The sequence below is a fragment of the Cinclus cinclus genome, chromosome 3, assembly GCF_963662255.1.
Source record: "Cinclus cinclus chromosome 3, bCinCin1.1, whole genome shotgun sequence".
Classification (NCBI taxonomy): Eukaryota; Metazoa; Chordata; class Aves; order Passeriformes; family Cinclidae; genus Cinclus; species Cinclus cinclus.
In genome coordinates, this window is record NC_085048.1 from 84,853,362 (window position 1) to 84,876,427 (window position 23,066).

Genomic DNA, 23,066 nt, shown 5'->3' on the forward strand with positions numbered 1-23,066 from the left:
CGGGGCTGCTGCTGGGGGCCAAAGGGCAGCAGTGACTGAGCAGAGGGGACCTGGCCACTCACATCTGGCTTCTTGGCTGTCATTTTATGTGCAGCCAACACCGGGGCCAGCTCTGGCAGTGAAGTGGAGAGATTGGCCCTGAGTACCTGGTTGTGCATGTCAAACCAGGCACCTTAAAAAGAGAATCCATTAAAAAAAAAAAACAAAAAAAAAAAAAGAAAACACGCAGGGAGTCTCCCTGAATCTGTGCGCGAAGGTGTGGGTAGGAGAAACCTGTGGCATGGCACCCGGCTGCAGGGCTGGTACCCAGAAACCCAGGGAGCAATCTTCTTTGTTTTACAAATAAGTATTGCCTTTGGGAGCAGGATCAGTTGTAACATATTTATTGCGAGAATGAAAGACAAAAAAGCCAAGCTCTCTGCCAAGAGCAAGTGAAATGGGCATGCTTTTTAAAGAACTACCACAAGAGTGATTACCTTTCCAAGTAATTAAACGTTGTGAAAAGGTTGCTAACGTGACGATAATGGACAGCTTTGCAAACCGCCGGCACAGCACGGCGTGACAGAGGACAGCACGGTGTGACAGAGGACAGCACGGTGTGACAGAGGACAGCAAGGTGTGACAGCACATTTGCAGGGCTCAGGGCTCCGCCGCCGCCGGGGCTCCGCAGCCCCCAGGGCTGGATGCGCCCACAGGGACCGCCTTGAGCCCAGCCGGACAGGCACGGTCCCCAGACTTCTCGCCGTGCCCGAAACCATGCAGGGTTGACTCCGGCTGCCAGAGGGGCTGCCAGGGCACAGCTGCCCGTCCCGGTTCGGCAGCCCAGCTCCTGCAGCCCGCCCTGGCTGGGTCGGGGGTTCCTCTGCAGCATCCTCTCCCTCCGCACCTGCTGCTCTTCCAGTGCGTGTCATTAAACCCGCTGTGGGAGTGGATTGCTCAGGGCTGGGATGTGTTTTCCTGAATCCATATGGATGCATCAAAACTGGACCCACCAAGCACGCCCGCTGCTCACCCCCACCCTTTTGGAGTTCCCGAGAGTTTCTCCAGTGTGTTTGCCCCAGCTTCGCCCTACAGCTTTGGGAGTGCTTTTCTCTAACACCGCATCCCTCTCTAAACACTCTTTCCCTGCAGCCTGGGACAGCACTTACTGGTCCCAGCTCTTGAGGAGCTCCTGAATCTCTATCATGATTCCAGAGATCAAACCCCAGGGTCACATCTTAGCCAGAGGGATGGTAGGTGGGCATTTGTTCAGGGCAAGCCCCTCCCGGTCCTGCCCTGAGACCTCACGAGGAAAAATTCTGCTTTTTCCTTCTCGTTCTGTACACAATAGCAAGTGGAAAAATGCAGAGGAAAGAAAAGTGCAGGGCATGGTGGAAAGATTCAAAAACATCCTGGGTGACAGCATCCTTGTAATCCTCCAAAAAACTACCCCAACATTACAAATAGTTGGTGGGTTTTCCTGGACTCAGTGTTGGTGTTGATGTAATATCATGCATTGCTTTAAAATAACTTAGAGTGCCTTTGATATAGACTGTACAGTAACTCAAACTTCTGGGTGATTCTTGAGAGGAAAGATGCGTGCTAATATCTTTACAAATAATCTGATGCTTGAAGGGGTGTGTCTTAATGTCTTTTAAATGGTTCTTAATATCTCTACTAACTTTGGACAGCAGGTTTGTTGCAGAGCCCAGACAGCTCAGCTCCTGAAACAAACAATGGTCTGCACAAGCCTGAACCTCTGAATTTTGGGGTAAAACAGTAGGTTAAAGGGGGCAATATGTGCTAGGTGGTTTGGGAAGGTTGTACCTTCCTGGTACCTCAGCCAGTGCGGAAAGGAAAAAGGCAATATGTGGCCGGGAGTTTAGGATAAAAGGAGGCTGCGCCCTCTGCAACACCGAGAGAGAAAACACCACGGCCTTGTACCCCGGTGGCCTCTCCCTTTATCCGAATAAAGTTGAAGGACATCTCTGTCTTTTTTTTTTTGGACATAAACCTCTGGCATTTGTGGATTTTCCTGACTGTGATTTTCCTGATGTTTTCAAAAACCCTATTCTGCATTCCTGAGCAAGCCAGGAGTTGACTACAGGAGGTGTTTAGACTAGGACTTAAAGGTAACACTGCATAATAGCAATCTCTACCTCATGTCCCAGAGAATCTGGCAAGTACTGCTGGAACTTAAGTGTTATCAGACTCCAGGCAGCTACTCTCTACAGTGTGACCAATGTTTCAGCTTCCTGATGTCCCCAACAAGATGTCCGAGGCAGCAAGAAGCTGAAATCAAACCACTCTGTGTTCCATAGAGGCTTATAATGTTGTAGCCAGCTTGGAATCACAAGGCTTACAGAGACCTGTGTCCTTGGGTCAGCAGGGCATGGGGACCTCAGCCAAGCGGGAATGCCACCACACTGCTTCCCAGAGTGAGGCTGCAACACATCTGGGTTTGGTGTCCTGCACTGGCACAGTCCTGTGCCACCCTTTACAGATGGATTGCTGGAGCAGAGCATCTCCTGGACGGCAAGAGAGGAAGAAGCCCCTCCCAGGTGCTCAGATGCATCCTTGGTCCATTTTCAGCTCTAAATGCCAACATTCTCAGAAATCATCAGTGCTCCTAAGGGATGTTTCTTTCCCAGGGATTCCAGAGAACGAAGTGGCTCAGGAAGGTGGAAGGAGGCACTGAATTGTACGGACACCCACGGGATGGAGATGAGCCAGGCCATGCAGGGACACCAGCCAGCTCCAGTGCCACTGCCCAGACTGGAAAGACTCTCCCTCCTTCCAAGGTTTTCAGGAGTTCACAGATCGTTGTGGTAGGAGACAGAAAGGACGCTTTACAGGTTCAGTCAACAAATCATTTTACTTTGCGTTTCAGCTGTCTCTTCTGCTCCCTCCCTGAAACCCCACCACTGCCCCGAGCCGTGTCTGCAGGCGCTGCACTAATCAATAGTACTTGGTGGGGAAAGTAAGTCTCACTTATTGGCCACAAATTCCCCTGAGTGCTTGTGTCAAAGTCTGTCATATCAGCTGAAGGCAGGTTCACCAGCAGAAAGGTCAAACTGCCTCAACAAGATCTGAGCTCAGCCATTAACTCCCGTGTGCTTATTTGCCTCCCACTGTCAGCAGAATGATCTGTGTGCACTGCGCACCTCACTCCTCTTCATCCTCCTCCTCCTCGGTGCTGTGCTGCCAGGGAGCACTTTGGTGGGGCTGAATCACTCAGGCAGGGACAATGAGCTGTCTGATAAGCTCAGCTGGGTGATCCGCTTGGCCTGCACCCCGTGTGTCACTGAATAACCCCGGAAACTCTCCGAGCATGGATACTAGCCAGAGCCCGTCCCACCATCCCAAGCTGCAAATTGCACAGGGCTCGGTGCCCCTCATCAACACGGCTGTGCCTGGTCCTGCTTGCACCTGAGCATGGGCACTTCAGGTGAGAAGTCCTCAGCATCCGTTCAGCTGAGCTATGGGGGCACTGGCAATGGTGGGATTTTCTACTCCTAAGGTAGTTCCTCAGTCCTTTCCACTGCTCTGACACAAGAAAATGTGACTGTGAGGCCCTGTTCACAAAATACAGCAAGAAAATATTCAAGTCTCTTACCAGACAAGGCAATGGGGAAAGATCCAGGTCCAAGCCCCACAGGGCAGGGCTCCCATCCCCTAAAAGACCTCCTGCTGGGACCGTGCTGGTAGCACTCCCTGGGATCTTTTGGAGAAGTCCCTGGGCTGCAGAGTGGATAAGCCTGGTTGGGTCCTTTGGCTTTGGGACCAGAGGTGGTGCCTCTGCAGGAGGCAGGAGCGGGGCAAGACAGGCTCTCACGCTGCTGAAACAGGTTTGGAGCTGGGCAAACAAACACAAGTATCAAGATAACAGTGTTCATCTTGTGCCAAGAGGTATCTAGAGCTAGACTCCTGGGATCTCTGTTCCCATCTCTCACATCCCGTGTACGCTGGAGCTAGGAGTGAGCTTGTTCATCCCTAGGCAGGGATCTCCTGAAGCTGTTTCCTGCTTCCCTACACCAACAAAATGCCATAAACTGTGCGTCGTGGTCACCTCTAATAAGCCCTTGTTCCCAATCCACATCTTGCACCTGCTGCTCAGTGGGTTGGTAGGATCTTTGTCCTGGAACATGTTAAGAAGGCTGAAGCTATTTCTGCTTTGAAGTAGTGTTTGGCCTTGTGGGTGTCTGGGATCTCTGCAGAGCTGACCCTGTGGGAGCCAGCAGGACCTCTGGATGTTGCTCCCACACCATGGCCACACTCCCAGCCTGACTAAGCAGTGCCAGGGATGTCCAATGCCCATCCTGCTGCAGGACTGCCCTGCTGCTTCCCCACCTGTATCCCAGATCCTCGGCATCACCCAACTCTGCTTCAGAAAAGGAAAGAGCATTGCAGCATCCGGCTTTGTCCTGGGTTTTCATTTGCAACAGGACTGGAAAAGAGTCAAATTATGCCTGCCGCATCACCCGGCAGCAGTAAGAGTGGCAGCATCGACGTCATTACCCTGGACTGGACAGTATAGCAGCACTCATCCTGCTGGGAATGTGGGGCAAAGCCAGCTGTGTGCTTGAACAGAAGGACAGTGTGGCTGCAGTCACCTGAGAACAGTTGAGGGGAGTGCCTCCCTGCCCTAAAGATATATTTTGCTACTGGAGGGAGGCCCCATAACCCCATACCATGGGGTTATCAGTAGGGGAGAGGGCTCCAAACCTAGTGCAATGGTCCAAGAGGACATGGGTAGGAAAAGCTCTGTGCTTGGCAAAAAAAAAGTATTTCAGGAACCACATCCAGAAGCCCTTTGAAGGAGAAAACCTCCTTGGATATGCCGGAGTATTTAATAAATAACTGTAATTAAGCGTGAGGTGGTAGCTTAAGAGCTCGTTCCCAGAAGTTAACATCAAAACACTTGCTCTTAGCACTTAAAGAGACAATATGAAAGCAGACTTCAGGAACAGATGAAAGTAGAATTGTCAGGAAGGGCTGAAGAGCCCTGGGTATGTGTACACTGCTTCTTTAGAGAGCTCGAGGAAAAGGTTCCAGGAAGCAAAAGAGTCACTTGTGTAATAATGAACAGTGACAGAAAGCACCAATTTGCAGGGAGGTGGGAGTGAAATTTAAAACAGGACATGAGGAATTGTACGGGGAGAAGAGGTGTGTGATCTGTCTTAGGCCGTCCTGCAGCACCCCCCACATCTGCCAGTGTGCAGCAGCTTCAGTCCCACCTCTCCTGCAACCACCCTTCTGTCCAGGAACTTCTCTGCCCCATGGCAGGAGCAGCCACAGCACATCCGAGCTCTCTGACACTGGTGGCATACACATCTAAGGTGGAATGATTACTGCAGGCTTCTTCACAGGAGATGTCTTAAGGGTTGGAGGAAGAGCAAGGAGAAGGAGAATCGTGGCTGTACATTTTTTTAAATTGAAAAGCAATCATCTTGCCCTCAGGCAGGTGGCACGGTGTGGCTGGTGCAGCCCAGCACTGCTGGGGATGCTGGAGAAGGAGGTGCTTACGGCTGGCTCTGCCACGTGCGTGCCGCTGTGAAATGCCCTTATCCTCTGCTCCCGTAAAAACACCGTGGAAAGCATTCCCAGGTCTAGGTTTCAGTCTCCTAATTGCTGCCGAAATCGAGAAGCATGAGGAGCCAAGGTCTCATTTGCCTTACAATGATCTTCTCCTGCCCTGGAACCTGGGCTGGTCTTAATTTGTCTTTGGTTCAGGCAAGAATGGACTAGGCAGACGTACATGTTATCTCTTGTTTTTTGGAAGCAGGGAGCGTATTGCACAACACAGCTTGGTCTGGATGAAGATTAAAAATGCATGTGTCTGGGGTACTGAGAGCCAGGCTAGTCTGAGTTCCTTCAATCCAAAACAATACAAAGTATTACAAAGGACCGATACGGGAATGGGGAGACTCAATAGGATGGAATATTTTTTCCCAATGGGATGTATCAATCCCTTTTGTATGTGTGAACCTGTCTTAGCCAGAAGGGTTTTGTGCTCTCAGGGCAGAAGGAGCTGCAGTGAAATCAATGTAAATAGACGGTAAAGCTTCAGCATCTCATCTGATGGGTGTGGGTCGGGAGCTTTCGGAGGGCAAGGTGGTGCCGGTCCAGCTGTGGCAGGGAGGTTCAGCACCCTACGGGAGCTGAGGGCTTGGCCTCAGGTGTGTGCTCAGCTTCCTGCATTTCTTACAGGGCTTTAAACCTGAGGATTTACAAGTGTCAACTAATTGCATCCACATTTACTGCACCAGATATTAAAACAGCCCCTGAATGTAATTTCAAACGAGCTGTTCCCAAACTAGGTCTCATGCAAATTTGGAAGGACAGGATAGATGTGCCAAAATTGGGTTGGGATAAGGTTTGAAAACAATGCTCAGAATGAGTTTGAGCTGAAACAGGAGGAGGGCAGGTAGTTTAGGTTTAATGAACTGCTGAAGAAAAAGTATAGAAACAATTCAAGGAGGAGGGATGAAAAACACTTCTCCTCTTGCAAAATGCCTCAACACTAACGCTCCAGCACCCCCATCTTGCTTCCCTGTTTCTGGCTGTCACTCTTTCCCTACACCAAATACTTTTTTGCATTTCTTGCTGCTCAGCAGACTGGATTCTACAAGCCCACCAGCCTGATGTGAGACAAGACCAGAGCCAGGGTTGGTGAGCTCAGGTGATGGCAGTGGTTCCTAACATCTGGGAAGCCTCGGAGCCAGAAGCTTCCTCCACCTGAGGAGGAGGCAGAGCCAAGGGTGGTGACCAGCCAAAACCCAGCCATGGCTTTTGTTAAGTTTATTTATTTTGATGACTGTTTTGCCCTTTTTCTTTTCACCTCTTGACAACTGCACCCTGATACCTCTCACATCTTGAACTAATTCTCTTTCCAGCAGAAAGCAGCATGTGCAGATCACCTGCCACCCAAGGGGAAAACCACATCACAGCCCCACTGTGCCTGCTAGAGCACCTCTCCCCCTCCCCACCTCTCACTCCTAATGCAGTTCGAGTTGGAAACATGGGAATATTTTTACAGCCCTTTCCCTACCTCCCCCAAAGTCAGGTGCTGCTTGAAATAGGCCAGCTAATTTAGTGAGAGAATTTCAATTGCCTGAATAATGAAGGTGCTGAAAACCAAACTCCATCGGCAGGAATTTTAGTCCCAAATTGCTGTGTCAGTGCTAAAGAACAAACGAGTTCTGAAGACTTAGCCCCCATGAGGTGCTTCATTTCAGAGTTCCCCGATGCTCCAGGGTTGAGATGGATGCAGCTTCTGACTTCCAAAAGGGCACAGTGTGAGTGGAGGAAAGCCCACTGCTTTCATTTGGGTTCCTGTGGGAAAATACTTTGTCCATGAGACAGCTTAAATGGGATTTTATAGCTTGAACTTAGACGACTTCTCCCTCCTACCAGCAAAAAGGACTTGCCCGGCGCTGGGCAAATGCTCCAGGGAGGGTGGAGACACTCGGTGTCTAGGAGCGGCATTTAAACAACCTGTGAAGTAGCATCACTGCTGTATTGGCTGCAGATCACCCCAGAGCCCGCGTTCTCTGTGTGCATGGCTCTGCTCTATCTGCTTCTGCCACCTTCCAGCCTGTGCTAGGCAGTGACCTGGCAATGCCAGAGCCTCCCGCGGCGGGCGGGTACAGTCCTTGTCCCACGAGTTCCTGCTGCAGGGAAGCCCAGGGCTGTCACCTGATGTTCCTGTGACATTCTCTGGTTTGGAGACCTAGAGTGGCTCTGCATATCCTGGGAGGATGGAGGAGTCCACTTAAAAAGTAAAAATAAATGTAAAAATTAAATTTTAAATAAAATTAAAATAAGGGGGGGGGGGGGAAGAAAAGAATAGTAAGAATACATATCAAATTTTATTTAGAATAAAAATAATAAAAAGTTAAAATAAAAGTAAATAGGAAAAATATTTGCAAATTAAAAAAAGAAAAATAATAATAACGCACAATATTAGTAAATAAAAGAAAAAAGTAGTTAATGAAAAGAAATGAAAATTATAGGAGTAATAACCACGAAAATACAAAATTAACAAAACAATAGAAATATAGAATAATAAAAATCAAAGAAATAAAAATAAAATAAAACTAGTTTAACAATGCTGTAAAAATTAGACGAGTAGTCCAACGCTTGCTTTATTGATGCGCTGAAAAAGGGACCGAGCCCTGGGGCAGCCCTGGTGCGGGCCATCCTCCTGCAAGGAGAAGGGCTGGATCAACCCCTCCGAGACACCGTGGCGGGGCAGGCCGGTCCGTGGGGCCAGATGTGCGCCCCCCACCCCCGCCTACCGGCGGTGCGCCTGTCCCTTTAAATCCCGGCGGCCGGGCAGGGAATCCCTCTCGCAGCGCGTCATCCGCGGCAAGGAAACCCGCGCTGGCGTCGTGCGACGCAAATGACCATTTTTGGCAACGTGCGACAGCGGACGGCACCAAGCGGGGCGGGGGGAGGCGGGGCCTGCCGGGAACCGAGCTCCGCGCTGCCCCCGCCGCTGCGCCCGCCCCGCCCGAGCCGCCCGGACCGCGGTCCCGAGAGGGGCGGGCTGAGCGGGGCGGGCGGCGCGGCGGGAGCGGCGGAGGCGAGCGCCGTCCCCCCGCCGCCTGGCCCGCCTCCCCCGCCGCGGCGGCAGGTGGGAGGCTCCGCGCTGCCAAGGTGGGGCCGGTGCGCCGCGGGTTTGACGTGTGCGAGTGCACATGGTGCGGCGGCGGGCGGATAATAAGCGAGCGCGGCCGGGGCGATGCCATTGCTCTGAGTCACCGCGGGCGCGCGGAGCTCCCGCTCGCAGCGCCGCCGAGCCGCGGGGCGCAAGACCCGGCTGAGTCACCCCGCGCTGGGAAAAGGGGCGGCCGGTGTGTGGTGGCCGTGGAGGAGGAGGAGGAGGTTGGGGGGGCGGAGGAGAACCGCTCCGCCTGCAGCCCCCGGGGCCGGAGCCGCTCCGCCGGCGGGGCGAGTTTCGCCGGGCAGCGCGGAGAGAGGACATCGGAGAGCGCACGGCTCTGCTCCCGCCGCGCCGCCGAGTCCTGCGGCCCCGTCCCGTCCCGCGGGCGCTCGGCTGCCAACTGAGCCACTTTTTTTCATCGTTGTTATTATTTTTGTTTTTGTTATCGCTTTATTTTAAAATTTTTTCCTTTTGTTTTTTTAATCCTTCCCACACACACACACTTTTTTTCCCGTCTCCAAAGCCGTTTTTGTAATTTTTTTTCCCTTCTCTGCGGCGAGCGTTGGGAGGCGAAAGGCAAGAGCCGAAGAGGTCGGGAGGGAGAAGGGGGCGGGGAGACGGCGAGGGAGCGGCGGGTGTCGGTGTGGGAAGGCGGGGACGCGGCTCCCCCGGCCCGACCTTGGACCATGTACCAGGACTACCCCGGGAACTTCGACACCTCCTCCAGAGGCAGCAGCGGCTCCCCGGGACACCCCGAGACCTACTCGAGCGGCGCAGCCCAGCAGGTAGGGCCGGGCGCTGCCCCTCTCCCCCGGTCCCTCCGGGGGCTGCTCCGAGCGCTCCCGGGACGGGAGTTCACCGCCACGCCCGGGGAGCGGCCGGCGCTTCCTTCGCGGTGGAGGCGCGGGCGCCCGGCGGAGAGGCGCCGGCCGCGGGAGCGCAGGCGGTGCCGGGGCTCGGGGCTGCCCGCAGCCGCCGCTCCGTCTCCGGGATACCGCCGTGTTCCTTCTTTCCCTCCCTGCCCGCCCGCCCCGGAGTGAGTGCCGGACGCGTCCGGAGAGACGCTGACCGGAGTTCCCCGCCTGTCGGGCCGGGGCTGTTGTGGGAGGCACGGCCTGCCCCGAGCGGGGACGTGCGGGGTGGGAGCGCCCGGCGGGCGGACTCCGCCAGCCCGGCCCCAGGTGGAGCGGGCTCGGCGAGTGTCGGTACCGAGCTCCCGCCTGTCGCCCGGGCCGGGACTCGCTGGGCAATCAAAGGGCTCTTCTGGGCGACTTCTCTAGGAGGTCGGTAACGCGAATACAGGGGCGCACCGAACTCTTCCTCCTTCCTGCTTTTGTTCTCGTTGGGAGCTTCTCGCTATCCACGTTCATCACGCCAGCCCGGGTGGTGCCCGGGGCTCGCCCGCAGCACTTTGGGCGGCTTCGCTGGGACTTTGGGAGGCGCCGCCCGAGTTATTCACGGAGCTGTTGCAGCCGCCGTGGAACGCGGAGGCATGGATGGCTGGAAGTGGGCTCAGGGTCTTTCCAGCGTCTCCGGCTGTCTGCCCGCTTCTCCCCCGCGAAACTTTGTCTCCGAGGCGCTGACACTCTGTTTGCCTTTGCCCCGCCGGGACCAGCGGCGTGCCGCTGTGCTCAGCCCTCTGCCCGCCCGCTCCTTGGCTCCTCTCCGGCCGGCCCTGGCTTTTTCCGAGCCGGAGTTTCCTGGGGCTCGCCGGAGCGCTCCCCGGCCCCGATCCCCACTCAAGCTCCGCTTCGGGCGGCGCTTCGAGAGCAGGGAATATTTCCTGTGGAAGCGGCGTGAATTCAGAGACCTGAAAGCCCAGTAGTGTGGTTTTTGGCTTTTTTTCCCCCTTTCATTTTCCTGAGCAAATACCTCGGAATGACTTATATGCCTAGATAGACTAAATCTGCCACTTCTGGGGAAGGCATTACACAATCGGGCCAGTTATACAAACCTGGGTTATTTCATAACTTGTTTACATCAGCTGGCCCAGCCTCACTTTTTTTTGCCTTTTCAGAGTTCGGCTTCTCCCCCTCTTTTTTGTCACAATATTGCTTGTGTGAGCGAACTGGCAGTGTAAGCACGGTGTAGTCTTCGCATCAAGGAGTCATAGGATAATTACAAGAGGGAGGAAAAAAAAGGAAGGAAAAAAAGTCCAGTCTTAAACTCTGCCAGCCGTACCAGCCCGTGACATTCCTCACATTAAAGAAGTTTTACCAGAAATGACTCGCTGCCGCTCCCCGCCTGCACCAAACGCATCTCGCTGGTGCCCTCTGCGGGTTCCAGGGACTCCAACTCAGCTAAAGCTTATTCCCTGGTTTACAGTAAATGCTAGGACAGGGTGGGGGAGCGGGAAAGGGTGCTGAGAATCTGGAAACGCCCGGCAAACTGCAAATTCTCACTCTCCCTTTCCTCCTGTGATTTAACAGCTGCTCTGCATTCAAGCACTTGCTACAGGAGGTCCTGAAACTCTGTCACCGCTTCACTTTTGAGCTGTCACAGTCCGTGCAATAACTGGGTTTTCCCCATTTTCTGGGGCTCCACGTCTTCCCCAGGCAGCAGAACTCGCGTGTGTGCTGTTTGATGCAGGGAGCAGAGCCCAGTTTCTAGGGTTACTATCTGAAACAGGGCTTTGAGCAGGACGTTGGCTTAGCGAGAACATAAATGTTTTCTTTAAGAATCCGGGAGATTTCTCAAGGCCTTGTGCTCCGTCTTCCCCTTGATCCTTACAGATGTTGTAGATTAGGATCAAATGTAAGCGTTGCCTTTACCCTAGCAGTTGGGCTGTTCTGCTGATTCTGGTCTGTGGAGATCTGCAGTTTTATCACTGCAGAAAATATGCATTGCTGAAATTTTTTCCTTATTGTGTTTTTTTTTTTTCCAAAAGCAAGAAAAGATGCATCAATCACATGTTTAAATGGAAACTGTGTCTCTGAGCCAAAACTTTGATGCTTTTTAATTATTTTTTCCCATACAGCACAGCACTGGAACATTTTTCTTTTAAGTTGCATGTCATGCTATTTTCCTAATCAGTGACTTGCCATGTGGTAAACATAGACTTTAATGGGAAGAGTTTGTGTACTCTTTCAGAGTGGTCAACTTTCCCTTGAGATATTATAGTGCTGTGTCCAGATTTCCTTCAAGATGTCCAACATAGGAGAGCCATCAAGGGCCTTATATTTATTGTAAGATCTATCACATGCCCTATATTTGATAACTGAGTAATGTTGCAGATGCTGTAGGATTTTTATTGGTTGCTTTGTTGTTTGGTTTGATTTTTTTTTTCTTCCCCCCCCAGCCATTATATCCATTTCTCGACTGGTTTCTGGTGCTGCTCAGCACTTAGTTACAGATGTCAGTGATGGTCCAGAGTGGAGCAAAGACACAGCGGGTGCCATATAAAAACCTTAAGGTGGAGAAAGGAGCCACAAAGCCAAAGCTTGAAATGTCCCCGTGCTGTCTGTGCTGCTAAGTTGTGAGCTGCTAATGTAGCCTGTCCCTGCCTGTGGCAGGACTTGCTGGAGCCTCCCCCGACTATGGATCTGAGGAGGCTCTCATCCAACCCCATATTTTTAAGGCAGAGCAGAGACTGACCTCAGTTCTTGGCACACTTAATAACAGGACTCTTTCTGTTTGCTGTTTAGTTGTTGGGGTTTTTTAATGATACCTTCATCTGCGTTGGCTTGGGTCAGGAGGAGAGCGGTGGGTTCTTGGCTGAGTGCATGCTGCGTGTGGAGCCCTGCACTCTGCCTATCACCTCATCTTTCTGTAGTGCTCTGAATTCCTTGTCGAGAGGAGGAACTGAGAGCTGGCACAGAGATGCTTACAGGAGCCTCTTGTGGGTCAGGGAGAGGAGAGCTCTGCATGTCCTGCGAGAGGAGAAGGCAGGAGAGGGTCTGGAAAGAGAAGTGGGCAAGGGCAGGCAGTGCTGTCAGGTTGGCAGGGGCATTGAAGCTCTCTGAGAGGAGGAGGGATGAGGAGAGCAAAGATGGGGCTGCAGTTTGGGGAAAGGTCTGGCACTTCTGTGAGAGGAGGATGGTGCTCAAAGGGGCTGTGCAGGGGAGGTGACAGGGAATTCAGGCCTGCCACTCCAACCGGCAGCATCCCAGGGGTCACATCCTGACCACCACATCCCAGGTGTCAGAGCTGATGGCCACTGGGCAGAATGTGGGGACCAGTGGCATTTTGGCACGGCAGAGCTGATCTGGTGCAGCATCCTAGCAGGGAAAGCAAGGTATGTGGGGAAAGCCGGATCAGTCAGGAAGCAATGCTTGTAAAACCTGGTGTTAGACTGAGCACGCTGCGTCTGAAGACTCAGTCTGCCACAGCAGTCTGTCCCTTAATTAGTTATCTGGGAAAAATACTGCCTTTGGAGAGTACAGAACACAGATTTGGAGTATTTTTTTTGTTTGTTTTTTTGTGGTTTTTTTTTCTGTTGTTGTTGTTGTTTTTTGTTTGTTTCCAAGATAATTTGAGTAGTTAGAAGGGAAGCTGGTGACAGAGATGGGGCACAGAGAGGAACTGGTCTCTTCCCCCCCAAGTTTGAAAGCAAGCATTGTGGAACTGTGGAGGGATGTGGCTGAACTGAGCAGCTCCCCTTTGCTGTCCAGGAGACCTCTATTGGTATTACAGAAGGGTCCTAAGTTGAGTACAAGAGTGATTGGAGTACTTGCTTAGTCAGTAATTGCAGCCCGATTTTTTTGCTCTATTGGGAATTTTTAGCATGTTGTTGGGTGTTGAAGCCAAAGGTTATGTCTGGAATGCCTGTGGTGTCTCTATGGCAAAGCACATAGAAGCTCTCTGGATGTTTTGCAGTCATAGCTTTCTAGTGTCCCTGCCAAGAAGACGGGACATTTCTTCCCTGCTTTTTGGTTGTGAAAGGGAGGGTAGCACAGATAGGTAGTGGTCATGGTATAGAAGCCACTTGTGGATCTGGGAGTAGGGCTCACATCCCTTGAGTTGAGCTTGTGGTTCAACTGGTCTCGCACTTCCTCCCTTCTGTGAGGTTAAGGTCCTCTTGTGTTCTGGTTTTGGAGGCACCAACGCATCCTCTTCTGTGCCATGTGGTCACAGCCTACACCATGCAGAGCAAAGGAGGGGATTTGCACCCATAAATTCTGACACAGTGTTGACAGTTTGTGGCTCCGAGCCCCTGTAACTAACTGGGAGAGGTGACATGGACTCTGACATGTGGGATGAGCTGAGGCTGTGTTGGACTCAAGCTCCAAGTGAATCTCTGAGGTGCTGTTGGGGGTTTTGCCGAAGTCTTGGTGCCAGTGTCATCCTCTCCGTGTCATTTCCTCACCTGCTTAACTTGACTCGCTCCTCTCATCCTTTCTTGCTAGATTTTGAGCTGTTCAGAGGTGTAAGTCAGCAGATGTTAGTATTCAGACTGGATCTCCTGGTCTCCAGGTGTTGGCAGCTCGCTAATGCTGGCCTGAAGTGCTGCAGCTATCAGCATGTGAAATACTATTTGCAGTAGCATTGGTTTAACAAAGCTCTTAAGGTGCTTGATTAGGCACACCCTGAAAAGGAAATCTGTGTTGAAGTGGTGTCCCTTATCTGGGACTTACCTGAGCTGAGGTCAGGCTGATGCAAGGGCTCTCACTTCTCTGGGAAGCTAGGTTGTTGACCCAAGAATGTGCTTTTTTCATGGAATCATTTTAAGGCTTGCAAACCAGTGGTGGTGACCGCTGTGGGTCCGACAAGTCCTGTCCCTTGATCAGTGATTGCTGGAGCAAGGCCTGTCTGTGTGTTAATTCCAGTCTAACCATTGAAAGCCTCCTGAAGGAGCTCAGCATAGACAAAAACATTCTTTCTCTCCTGCTTCCCCCTCCGGGGACAAGCGATTGTTTTCCTTGCAATTTAGTGCCAGCATATTATCCAGATGGATTTACCTGTGTATGAAAGAAGGTGTACATGTATTTTGGAGGCGATCATTACCTGCTGCCTTGGTTTTACTGCTGCCTTGTTTTGTCTAGACAGTGCAGAGAGCTGCAGGGAACTTGTCCGATCTGAATCCTAAGACCTACTTTATAGGCTGCTATTAAAATACATATCCTCGCACGTAACCATCTCTGGGCTGCGTTTCTTGATGAGCACAGAGCTACTGAAGGAGAAGCAGGCTGCTGTTCTTGCCATACCAAACCCTATGTGGACCAAGCCCAAATTTCAGAGCAATTCTTTGGTGAAAGGAGGCTTTGCTCTGCTTGTTTACGGCATTTCAGAACTAAAGTTTCTCTTCCTTTTCTTTGGGTTTGAAGAAACTCCTTAATTCCCCTTTTGCTCCATGCCGGAAGGAGTGGTGGGCACTGGCAGGAGGTGGCACCAGTGGGGATGGTGCCTGGGAGGGGAGACTGGCTTAGGGTGATGTTGGGGAGGTGTGTGGAGGAAGAGGAAAGGGGCTGGGAGAAGGCAGGGCTGCCTTGGAGAGGAAGTGCATGCACCCAGTCCTTTCCTCAGGGGGCTGTGGCAGGCAGGGGCAGCTTAAGATGCTGCGGAGTCACCAGCTACCGGTGTTTTTGCTTCAGGTGCTGCTTTGATCCTCACTGGTGCAGCTCCTGAGGGCCTAGCTGGTTTTGTAGTAACTACTTATGTTCTGCTCTCACTGACAGTTTCTTCCCTGCTCTCTGTCCCCCTTCTCTGCCTTTCCTCCTAGAAATTTCGAGTAGATATGCCAGGATCGGGCAGTGCCTTTATCCCTACGATCAACGCCATCACGACCAGCCAAGACCTGCAGTGGATGGTGCAGCCCACTGTCATCACCTCCATGTCAAGCCCTTACTCTCGCTCGCACCCCTACAGCCACCCACTGCCCCCGCTGTCTTCAGTGGCCGGACACACGGCTCTGCAGCGTCCTGGTGTCATCAAAACCATCGGGACCACCGTGGGACGGAGACGGAGAGATGAGCAGGTAACTGCAGTGGGGAGAGCAGCTGGGAGTGCCTTGGAAACAGACTTACAGAGATTTTCCTCCCCACCCCTTCGCGAGATCTCCCAGCACCACAGGGGAGCACTGAGGTCCATCCCTGGCGCTGCACACATGCTGAGGGTGTAAGCTGGAGGGTGACTTTTATTGCTGCCTCCTCATCATATGGTGAGATTTACCCAATCTTATCAAATGCTTTACACCACTGGCCCGCATTGTGGCTTGGCTTCAAAAGCAGGTGAAACTCTGAAGTTGAGCCCCGGGTTTCAGTTTGACTGTCTCTGCCGCTCCAGGCAGAAGGAAACCTCCAAGAAAGCAGAGCAGTTTTCATGTAGGTTCTTTACAAGTTTTGCACCAAATTGCATCAGCTAATGCCTTCTGTCAGCTCTGTAGCCAGCATTGCTCCAGTCTCCATTTGTGTGATACTCCCAGTACCAGCCAGCATCATGCAGGGAGGAGCAGCTTCCCTGGAGCACCTCAACTCTAGTATGAAGAGCCTTATGGATGACTGGGGTCTAAATCCACCTTCCCACTACAAACCTGTAATTGCTTGTTCTTTTTGCAGCAGTTTGATGGGGATCCCGTAAGAGATTTTTCTGCTACAAACCAAGAGGTATTTTCATAACTAGCATGGGGCAGCTTGTACTACTGCTGCCCTGTGCTCAACCTCCTAATGGGATTATCAGACTGGGACCCCGGATGTGGTGGACTAGGTGCAGGCATCTCATCTTCTGGAAATCAGCACTCCTCTTAGTGAGAATCACCCTTCTCCAGGGCTGTCTGATGAACATCTATTCACAGTGCTAGGCTTATTTTGCTTTAAAAAAAAAAAAGATCTGACTAAACTCGATCTCCCCAAGTTGTTCCCAAGCAGCATTTGTGTGGGTCGCTGCAGAGCTGTGCAGTGAGACACACGGCACACCCTCCAGACACGAGCTATTTGTTGTGTGAGGTCTGTTTCTAATAAGACTCACCAGCCCTACTTTTACTTCTACATCATCTGTTTTGGTTCACAGTCCGATTATTTTATGTGGAGTTGCTGCCTGGTTTAGACCCAAAAGGTCAAAGTCAGAATTCAGCAGTACCTCTGTGTGGGGAGCTGGTATGGCTGCAGTGAGAACTCATTTTTGGGAGGAAGGATGGAGTAGCCGTGGTGGTTCCGGTACGTGCCAGCCTTTTCCACCAGCTGGAGCTACTTCCCTGTTCCCTGCATGCAGGGCTGGTGTCCAAAGGCAAAGAAAGTCTCACAGAACTGGAGGAATAATTAGCAACAACTAATTTGTTTGACAAATGCTGCCTCTGTGTTCACAAATTGGCCGTGAAGAGATCACCATATTCTCCGCTTTATTTGTTGTTCAGAGTTATTTGCTGAAGGATGCCTGCCAAGCAATTCCTGGCCTGTGGCTTGTTTGCAGGCGGTTCATTGTGGGTCATTCAAAGCCAAGTCCTTTTGATTAGACACGTGCTAAGGCAGTACCCGGGTGCTTTACTGTGGCCCTTTGGCTCAGGTTTCCATGGCTGGTGCTTTGAACACCACATCGGAGTGCCTTTTTGGAAAACATTGTGTAACACTTTATGAAAAGAGCCTGTTTTGATGAACGTTCCTGACAGTGAATGCACGTATTGGGCTTGGACAAGCTACGGATAACGCATACAGCAGGGGCACAAAGAGTGCCAAATCCAACCACTTTCAAACAAATCCAGCAACCACTGATGGAATATTCCTTTTTAGACCTGGTAAAATGTTAAGAACATCCAGATGAGGGGCTTCTGCCCTGCCTGTGCAATTTTTGCAAAGCAGAGTCTCTGAAACAGATAATTTTTAAATTACTGGAGGCCCTTGGTGCAGAAATTTTACTCCAAACATATTTCAATGGGATCTGTGTTTCCAAAGTATGAAAGGGCTCTCGAAAACAGGGGCCCCAAGTCAGCATATGTTCTGTGTGCATGCTCAGTGCTTTGCCATACTGTAGATACTTGTGTGCAAATACATTTTTACCCTGCACTCATGTGGGGTGGAAGTGAGTGGGCAGAGCTGTAGCGGAGAGAGCAGTGCCTGCAGGGGCTCCTTACTGGGGGAAATATTCTGCCCAGCAGAATGGAGGTACCCACCCCCAAACCTAGGATGGACATTGTGAGCTGCTGGTGGAAGAAACTTTTTTTCTGTGTCCTGCAGTCCTGGAATCGCTTGTGTTGCTCAGTGAGCATCCAGGGGCTCATGTTACATGCAGGTGAAATCACAGGCACAGATCAGATCCTGAAAAAAGCAGAAATGAGTGAGCTGAATGCCCAGAGGCTGAAGTAAACTTACTGAAACTGCAAACATCAAAATTAGGGAGATAGAGCAAGCCAAAACAAACTAGGCTGAGGTTGGAGCAAAACTAACAATAAGAAGAAAAGATAGTAAAATTGTGAATGTCTCATTTGTGACATTGGCAGCCCATGAAGATACTAAAACTGAAGGTTCTCTGAAGAGTTGTTTCTTTCCATTCTCTGCTGGCACTCTGTGAGATCTGAAATGTGCTTCACCAGGTGTCAGGGTTTTGCTTTCATTTACAGTCACCAGGCCAGAGTCCCTGCAGCACACATGGGCTGGGTGAGCCTTGAAGCATAGGGCACAAGGTTGGAGTGCAGGGCTGAGCACATGCCCTGGATCCCTATGTTGGGCTGTCTGCATGGATCCTGCTGGATCCCCTTGCTGGGTGCCACAGTGGAGAGCTCTCCCGGTCTGTGCTCTGGCTCCCTGGCTTTGGCCATGGCACAAACCTATCTGCTGCTGCTGGAGTTTGTAAAACCTTGTTTCAAACCCCAAAAGATTTTTCAAGCCCCATACCTTTGACCAGGTCTTGTGAGCTCCTGCTCACTTCCTCTGGTTTCGCAAGAGTGTAGCTGGATGGGTTTCTATGGAATTGCTCCTGATTTACATCAGTGAGGATGTCAGCTGGCCTCAGGAAGCCCTTGATATCACTGGAGCCTTGCCTGCTGATGCAAGAAGCAGTGTGTTATCTCACTGAGTGCTCAAAAATCTGAGGTCAGATTTTTGGGTGGTATAAATCATTGTTGCTTCACAGACTTCATGGAAGCCCTGCTGATTTTCCTGTCTCCCTCTATATACCATCCCAACCTTCAAGCAAACAACTATTTTTGTGTGGGAAGCAGCAGATATTTTCTTTCAAGAAAGAGGGACTTACAACATCGTGCTCTAGTTTTGCTTAATGTACCACCCAAGTTGTGAAACAATCAGAGCATCTTTTATCTGTTTGGCCTTGGTGCAGATTCACTGTCCTCTTACACAATCTTCTCCCTGTGCCCTGCTCCTTCTCACCCTTCTGCTAAGACCTGGTGCAGGCAGAGATACTGTGTGCTTTCATCTTCTGCTGACATCAGTGACGAGGGGGAGTGCTCAGCATCCTGCTGGATCAGGCTTTTTCCTTTGCATTGTGGTTAAATCCTCACAAACTTAAAGGAATGCCTTGCTCAGATCTGATTGGATTTTCTTGGCACTTGCCCACAGCTGTCGCCTGAGGAAGAAGAGAAGCGAAGGATCCGGAGAGAGAGGAACAAGCTGGCAGCTGCTAAGTGTCGTAACAGGCGTCGAGAGCTGACAGAGAAACTCCAGGCGGTACGTGCCCTGCATGCATTTCTCCTTCCTTGTTGCCCACCCTTCTGACCAGCTCCAAGGACATTGGTTTTCCTCTACCAGCATCTTTGAGGAAGATGCTTCAAACACATTCTGCCCTCCTCGTCCAAGGCTGCCCAAGGGTAGTGCTCCTACATCAACAGTAGTTGATGAGGGGGACTTGGGCCTGGAGTTTAGGACCCTAAAATTCTCTTTACTGAATACCCAAAATGTCCTCTTCTCTTCTTGGCTCTCAACCAGCACAAGTCTCCCTGACTCTGGTCACCTTTCATAAGTTCAAATAAAGAACACTGTGTGCCTCGAAGGCAGGCTTTAAGGACAGAAGCAATGAAGAAAGGTAGGATCATCTGAAAGCTGTAGAAAACAAAGCAGATGTTATGTGTACAAAATACCCTTTAGGCTTATTCCTTCTTTGGAGGTGGAGTAGTAACTGACTTCCTCCAAAAAGGAAGCACCACAGAGATAGGTGCCCTGATGCTGCACGAGTAATAATTAGTAAAGCTGGAGAACATAGAGCTGAGCATAAGCACCAAGGGGTGGGAAGGCACTGGTTCAAGAGAAGACAATAAAATTTAAAAAAGAAATTAAAAAGTTCTTTGGGTTGTGCAAAATAAGCTGAAGGAAAGGCTCCAGTGTTTGTGGTCAAGAACCAGCCTGGTTTTATCCAATGATGTTATTAACAAGCACAGCGGCAGTGATAGCAGACCCATGAAACGTGCTGCTGTCTCAAATTAGGAGGTGCTCTCAGTGTAGGGGAGGCAGGACATCCTATAGAAATGTCATGACTAATGTGATAGAAGTGAGAGGAGTGTGCAAAGTGGGAAGTCAGATCCTGAAGGGCTGAGTGTGAGTTTTGTCAAGTTACAAGCTCCTCACATGGGAAGAGCTGCTCCCAGACTGTGATCCGTCTGCATGATGTGACCATGGGAAAGGTGTCTTAACTCTAGGATGCGTCAAGGGGTGATCCAGTGTTGGCTCTTTGGACAAGAGTTAGGCAATTGTCAGACTAAGCTGAAATATGCACTACAGAAGTACAATGGAAACAGTTTAGAGACTGTTTCCAGGCAGAGAGCAAGGGAGAAGACTGAAGTCACAGGCCAAGACAGAGTGGCAAAAACTAGATATCAGAAAATTAAGGTGAATTCACGAGATTATTTATAACCCTTAGATTGGTGATGTTTGGGAGTAGTCCACAAATAGACACGTGAAACACAAGATGCTTGACTGGCAATGACCTGGTGTCTGCTTGGCTCACGAAGAGTCTGGGGTGTATCTTCCTGTGCCAGATGGGATCTGCACTTGGTGGCCCTGTTCCAGGTGAGGAGTAGTTGCAGAGCCTTTGCTAATTAATTTATTTATTCCTCTTTTTGTCTGCAGGAAACTGAAGTACTGGAGGAGGAGAAGTCAGTGTTGCAAAAGGAGATTGCTGAGCTCCAGAAGGAGAAGGAGAAGCTGGAGTTTATGCTGGTGGCTCACAGCCCTGTGTGCAAAATCAGCCCTGAGGAACGTCGGAGCCCACCATCCAGCAGCCTCCAGAGCATTCGGACTGGAGCAAGTGGAGCGGTGGTGGTGAAGCAGGAGCCTGTGGAGGAAGAGATCCCATCTTCCTCTTTGGTCCTTGACAAAGCCCAGAGGTCTGTCATTAAGCCCATCAGCATTGCTGGAGGTTTTTATGGGGAAGAGGCACTCAACACTCCCATTGTGGTGACCTCAACACCAGCCATCACTCCTGGCTCTTCCAACTTGGTGTTCACCTACCCTAACGTGTTGGATCAGGAGTCTCCTCTCTCCCCTTCTGAGTCCTGCTCCAAAGCTCACCGGAGGAGCAGCAGCAGCGGGGACCAGTCCTCAGATTCCTTGAACTCTCCCACCTTGCTGGCGTTGTAATCCCCCTGCGGCCCCCCATTTTGCCAGTGTGTTACATCCCCCACAGTACCATGGGGGGAGCCCCCTCCATGGGATTAGAGACAGGCACAGGATTGTTCAAGCACAAGGGCAGCAAGAACAAGGATGGGGAAGTGCTACAGCTCCAGGAAGGAGAGTGAGGACCAACGCCAGCTCCCTGGAGGCAGGAAACAGCAAGGGTGGGACTGACACACCAGGGTTCTTTGGAGAGGGTGATGTCCCCTCTGTAGGGACTGCCTATGGAAACCTCTTTGTGGACTTGGGGAGCACTCCTGGCCAGGACTGAAGGCAAGCTGCAGACAGTTGCTAGTTGTCCCTTTCCTTTGTGGATTGACCTGATTGGCTGTGCTCTGTGCTTAAATCATTCTGGTTAGTTGATCTTACAACTTCTTTCTTGTGTGCTCGCTCTCTCTCTTTGCTTATCATTTCCAATGTTGTCAATCCCATTACATTTCACTCAATTGCTCTGAACTCTAAAGTCTTATTAGGATCTTTCCTCTTGTGAATAGCTGTGGGAAACGTAGGGTTGCCCAGACAGGAGGATGACAGCTGGGAGGGCCAGGAGATAGGGGGACCAAGAGGGAGCCCAAGAGCTCAGCAGCAAGGGCAGAGCTTGTAGTCTCTACCCTGAGGCACAGAGACAGCAGAAGGCTCATGTGGAAGCCTTTCTTTTTTAAAATTGATATATTTATCCCTTGGGCTCCTCAAAAAACCAAGTTAGCGTCTCAGGGCCGAAGTAGCATCAGAAAAGCTGCTGGGCTGGCACTTGCCAGTCACTGGCAGGGTTTTACCCTAGTATGCTGGATATCAAGTCTGCTGCTTGTTTACTTTTCCTGGGCTGCCTGCTGTCTAGGGAGTATTACATCTCCCTTCCCATCACGGCTCCTGACTCAGAGGCTGATCTCTTCCTGTTAGTAAATCTTCCCCTCCCCTTGGCCATATTTGCAGAACGTGCTAAAAAACAAAAAGACGTGGCACCACATGCCTATAAATCTAGGATGGAGACTGACAGCAGCTGAGATGGTGAAATTAGCTGGCTGTACCCTTGCTGATTTTTGGATTGTTGGGAAACAAAGCATCCACCAGCACAGCACAGGCCTCAAGGTCCCAGCTCCTGACCAGGCAGGAATGGCATGGATAAAGTGCTGACCTGTTTGAACTAAAACAGAGCTTCTGACAGGCTCTGGCAAACGACAAGTTGACAGGAAAATTGATTAGCATTATTTGCACCTTGGTCTTTGGCCTCTGTTTTTTCTTTGCATTACAATTGATCTTGTTTTGTTGTGGTTGATTGGCCTGAAGACAAAGAATCAAACCAAAGGGCTCTTTCCCTAGTCTTGGGTCCTTCTCTAGCCTGTGGGCTTGAATGCTACTACTAAGTGCTCGCAGAGGGCACAAGCTCTCCAGTGCTCATGTTCACTAGTGGAAACAGTAATGTGTGTAATCTATGGGAACCAAGATCAATTCCTGTTGATGTCAAGGCACTGGCAAACCATGACCCTGTGCACACTAGGAATGCCCAGCTTGCCAGCTGAACCGCTTAGGAGATAGCTCTTTGGTCCTGCCTATTGAAGCTGTGGTGGCAGCTATGTATTTTGGTGTGAGATTGTCTTTTTCTATAATAAACACAGACATACAGACACATATATGTATAATATTTTTTTTTTAAATCAACCAAAACCAGGGCATTTCTTGTTCAGGCTGGACCTGGAGAAATGTAACATACAATTATAGGGCTAGTTGTATGAGATGCAAAACTGCTGCAATCCCCACCAACTCCACTGCGAATTAATAGGGTTCAGTCTTGTGGAACTGGAACTTTACTCAGCAGGGCTGGCTTCCCTCAAACTCTGGCCACTGCCCATTCTTTGAATCATTTCAAAGGGACTCTATTCTCACTCTAAAGGTGGACTTTGGCTTTTTTATTATAACTATTATTTTTAACC

At 50.8% G+C, this 23,066-nt stretch overlaps 1 protein-coding gene across 1 annotated transcript; it reads left to right on the top strand.

The window, feature by feature from the left end:
- The first annotated feature begins 9,284 nt into the window (after positions 1 to 9,284).
- On the top strand, positions 9,285 to 21,102 carry FOSL2 (FOS like 2, AP-1 transcription factor subunit). The gene is made up of 4 exons (XM_062489234.1): positions 9,285 to 9,432; positions 15,306 to 15,560; positions 19,090 to 19,197; positions 20,593 to 21,102. The coding sequence occupies exons 1-4, from the start codon at positions 9,334 to 9,336 to the stop codon at positions 21,100 to 21,102; spliced, it is 972 nt and encodes a 323-aa protein (XP_062345218.1). The 5' UTR covers positions 9,285 to 9,333.
- The last annotated feature ends 1,964 nt before the right edge of the window (positions 21,103 to 23,066 follow it).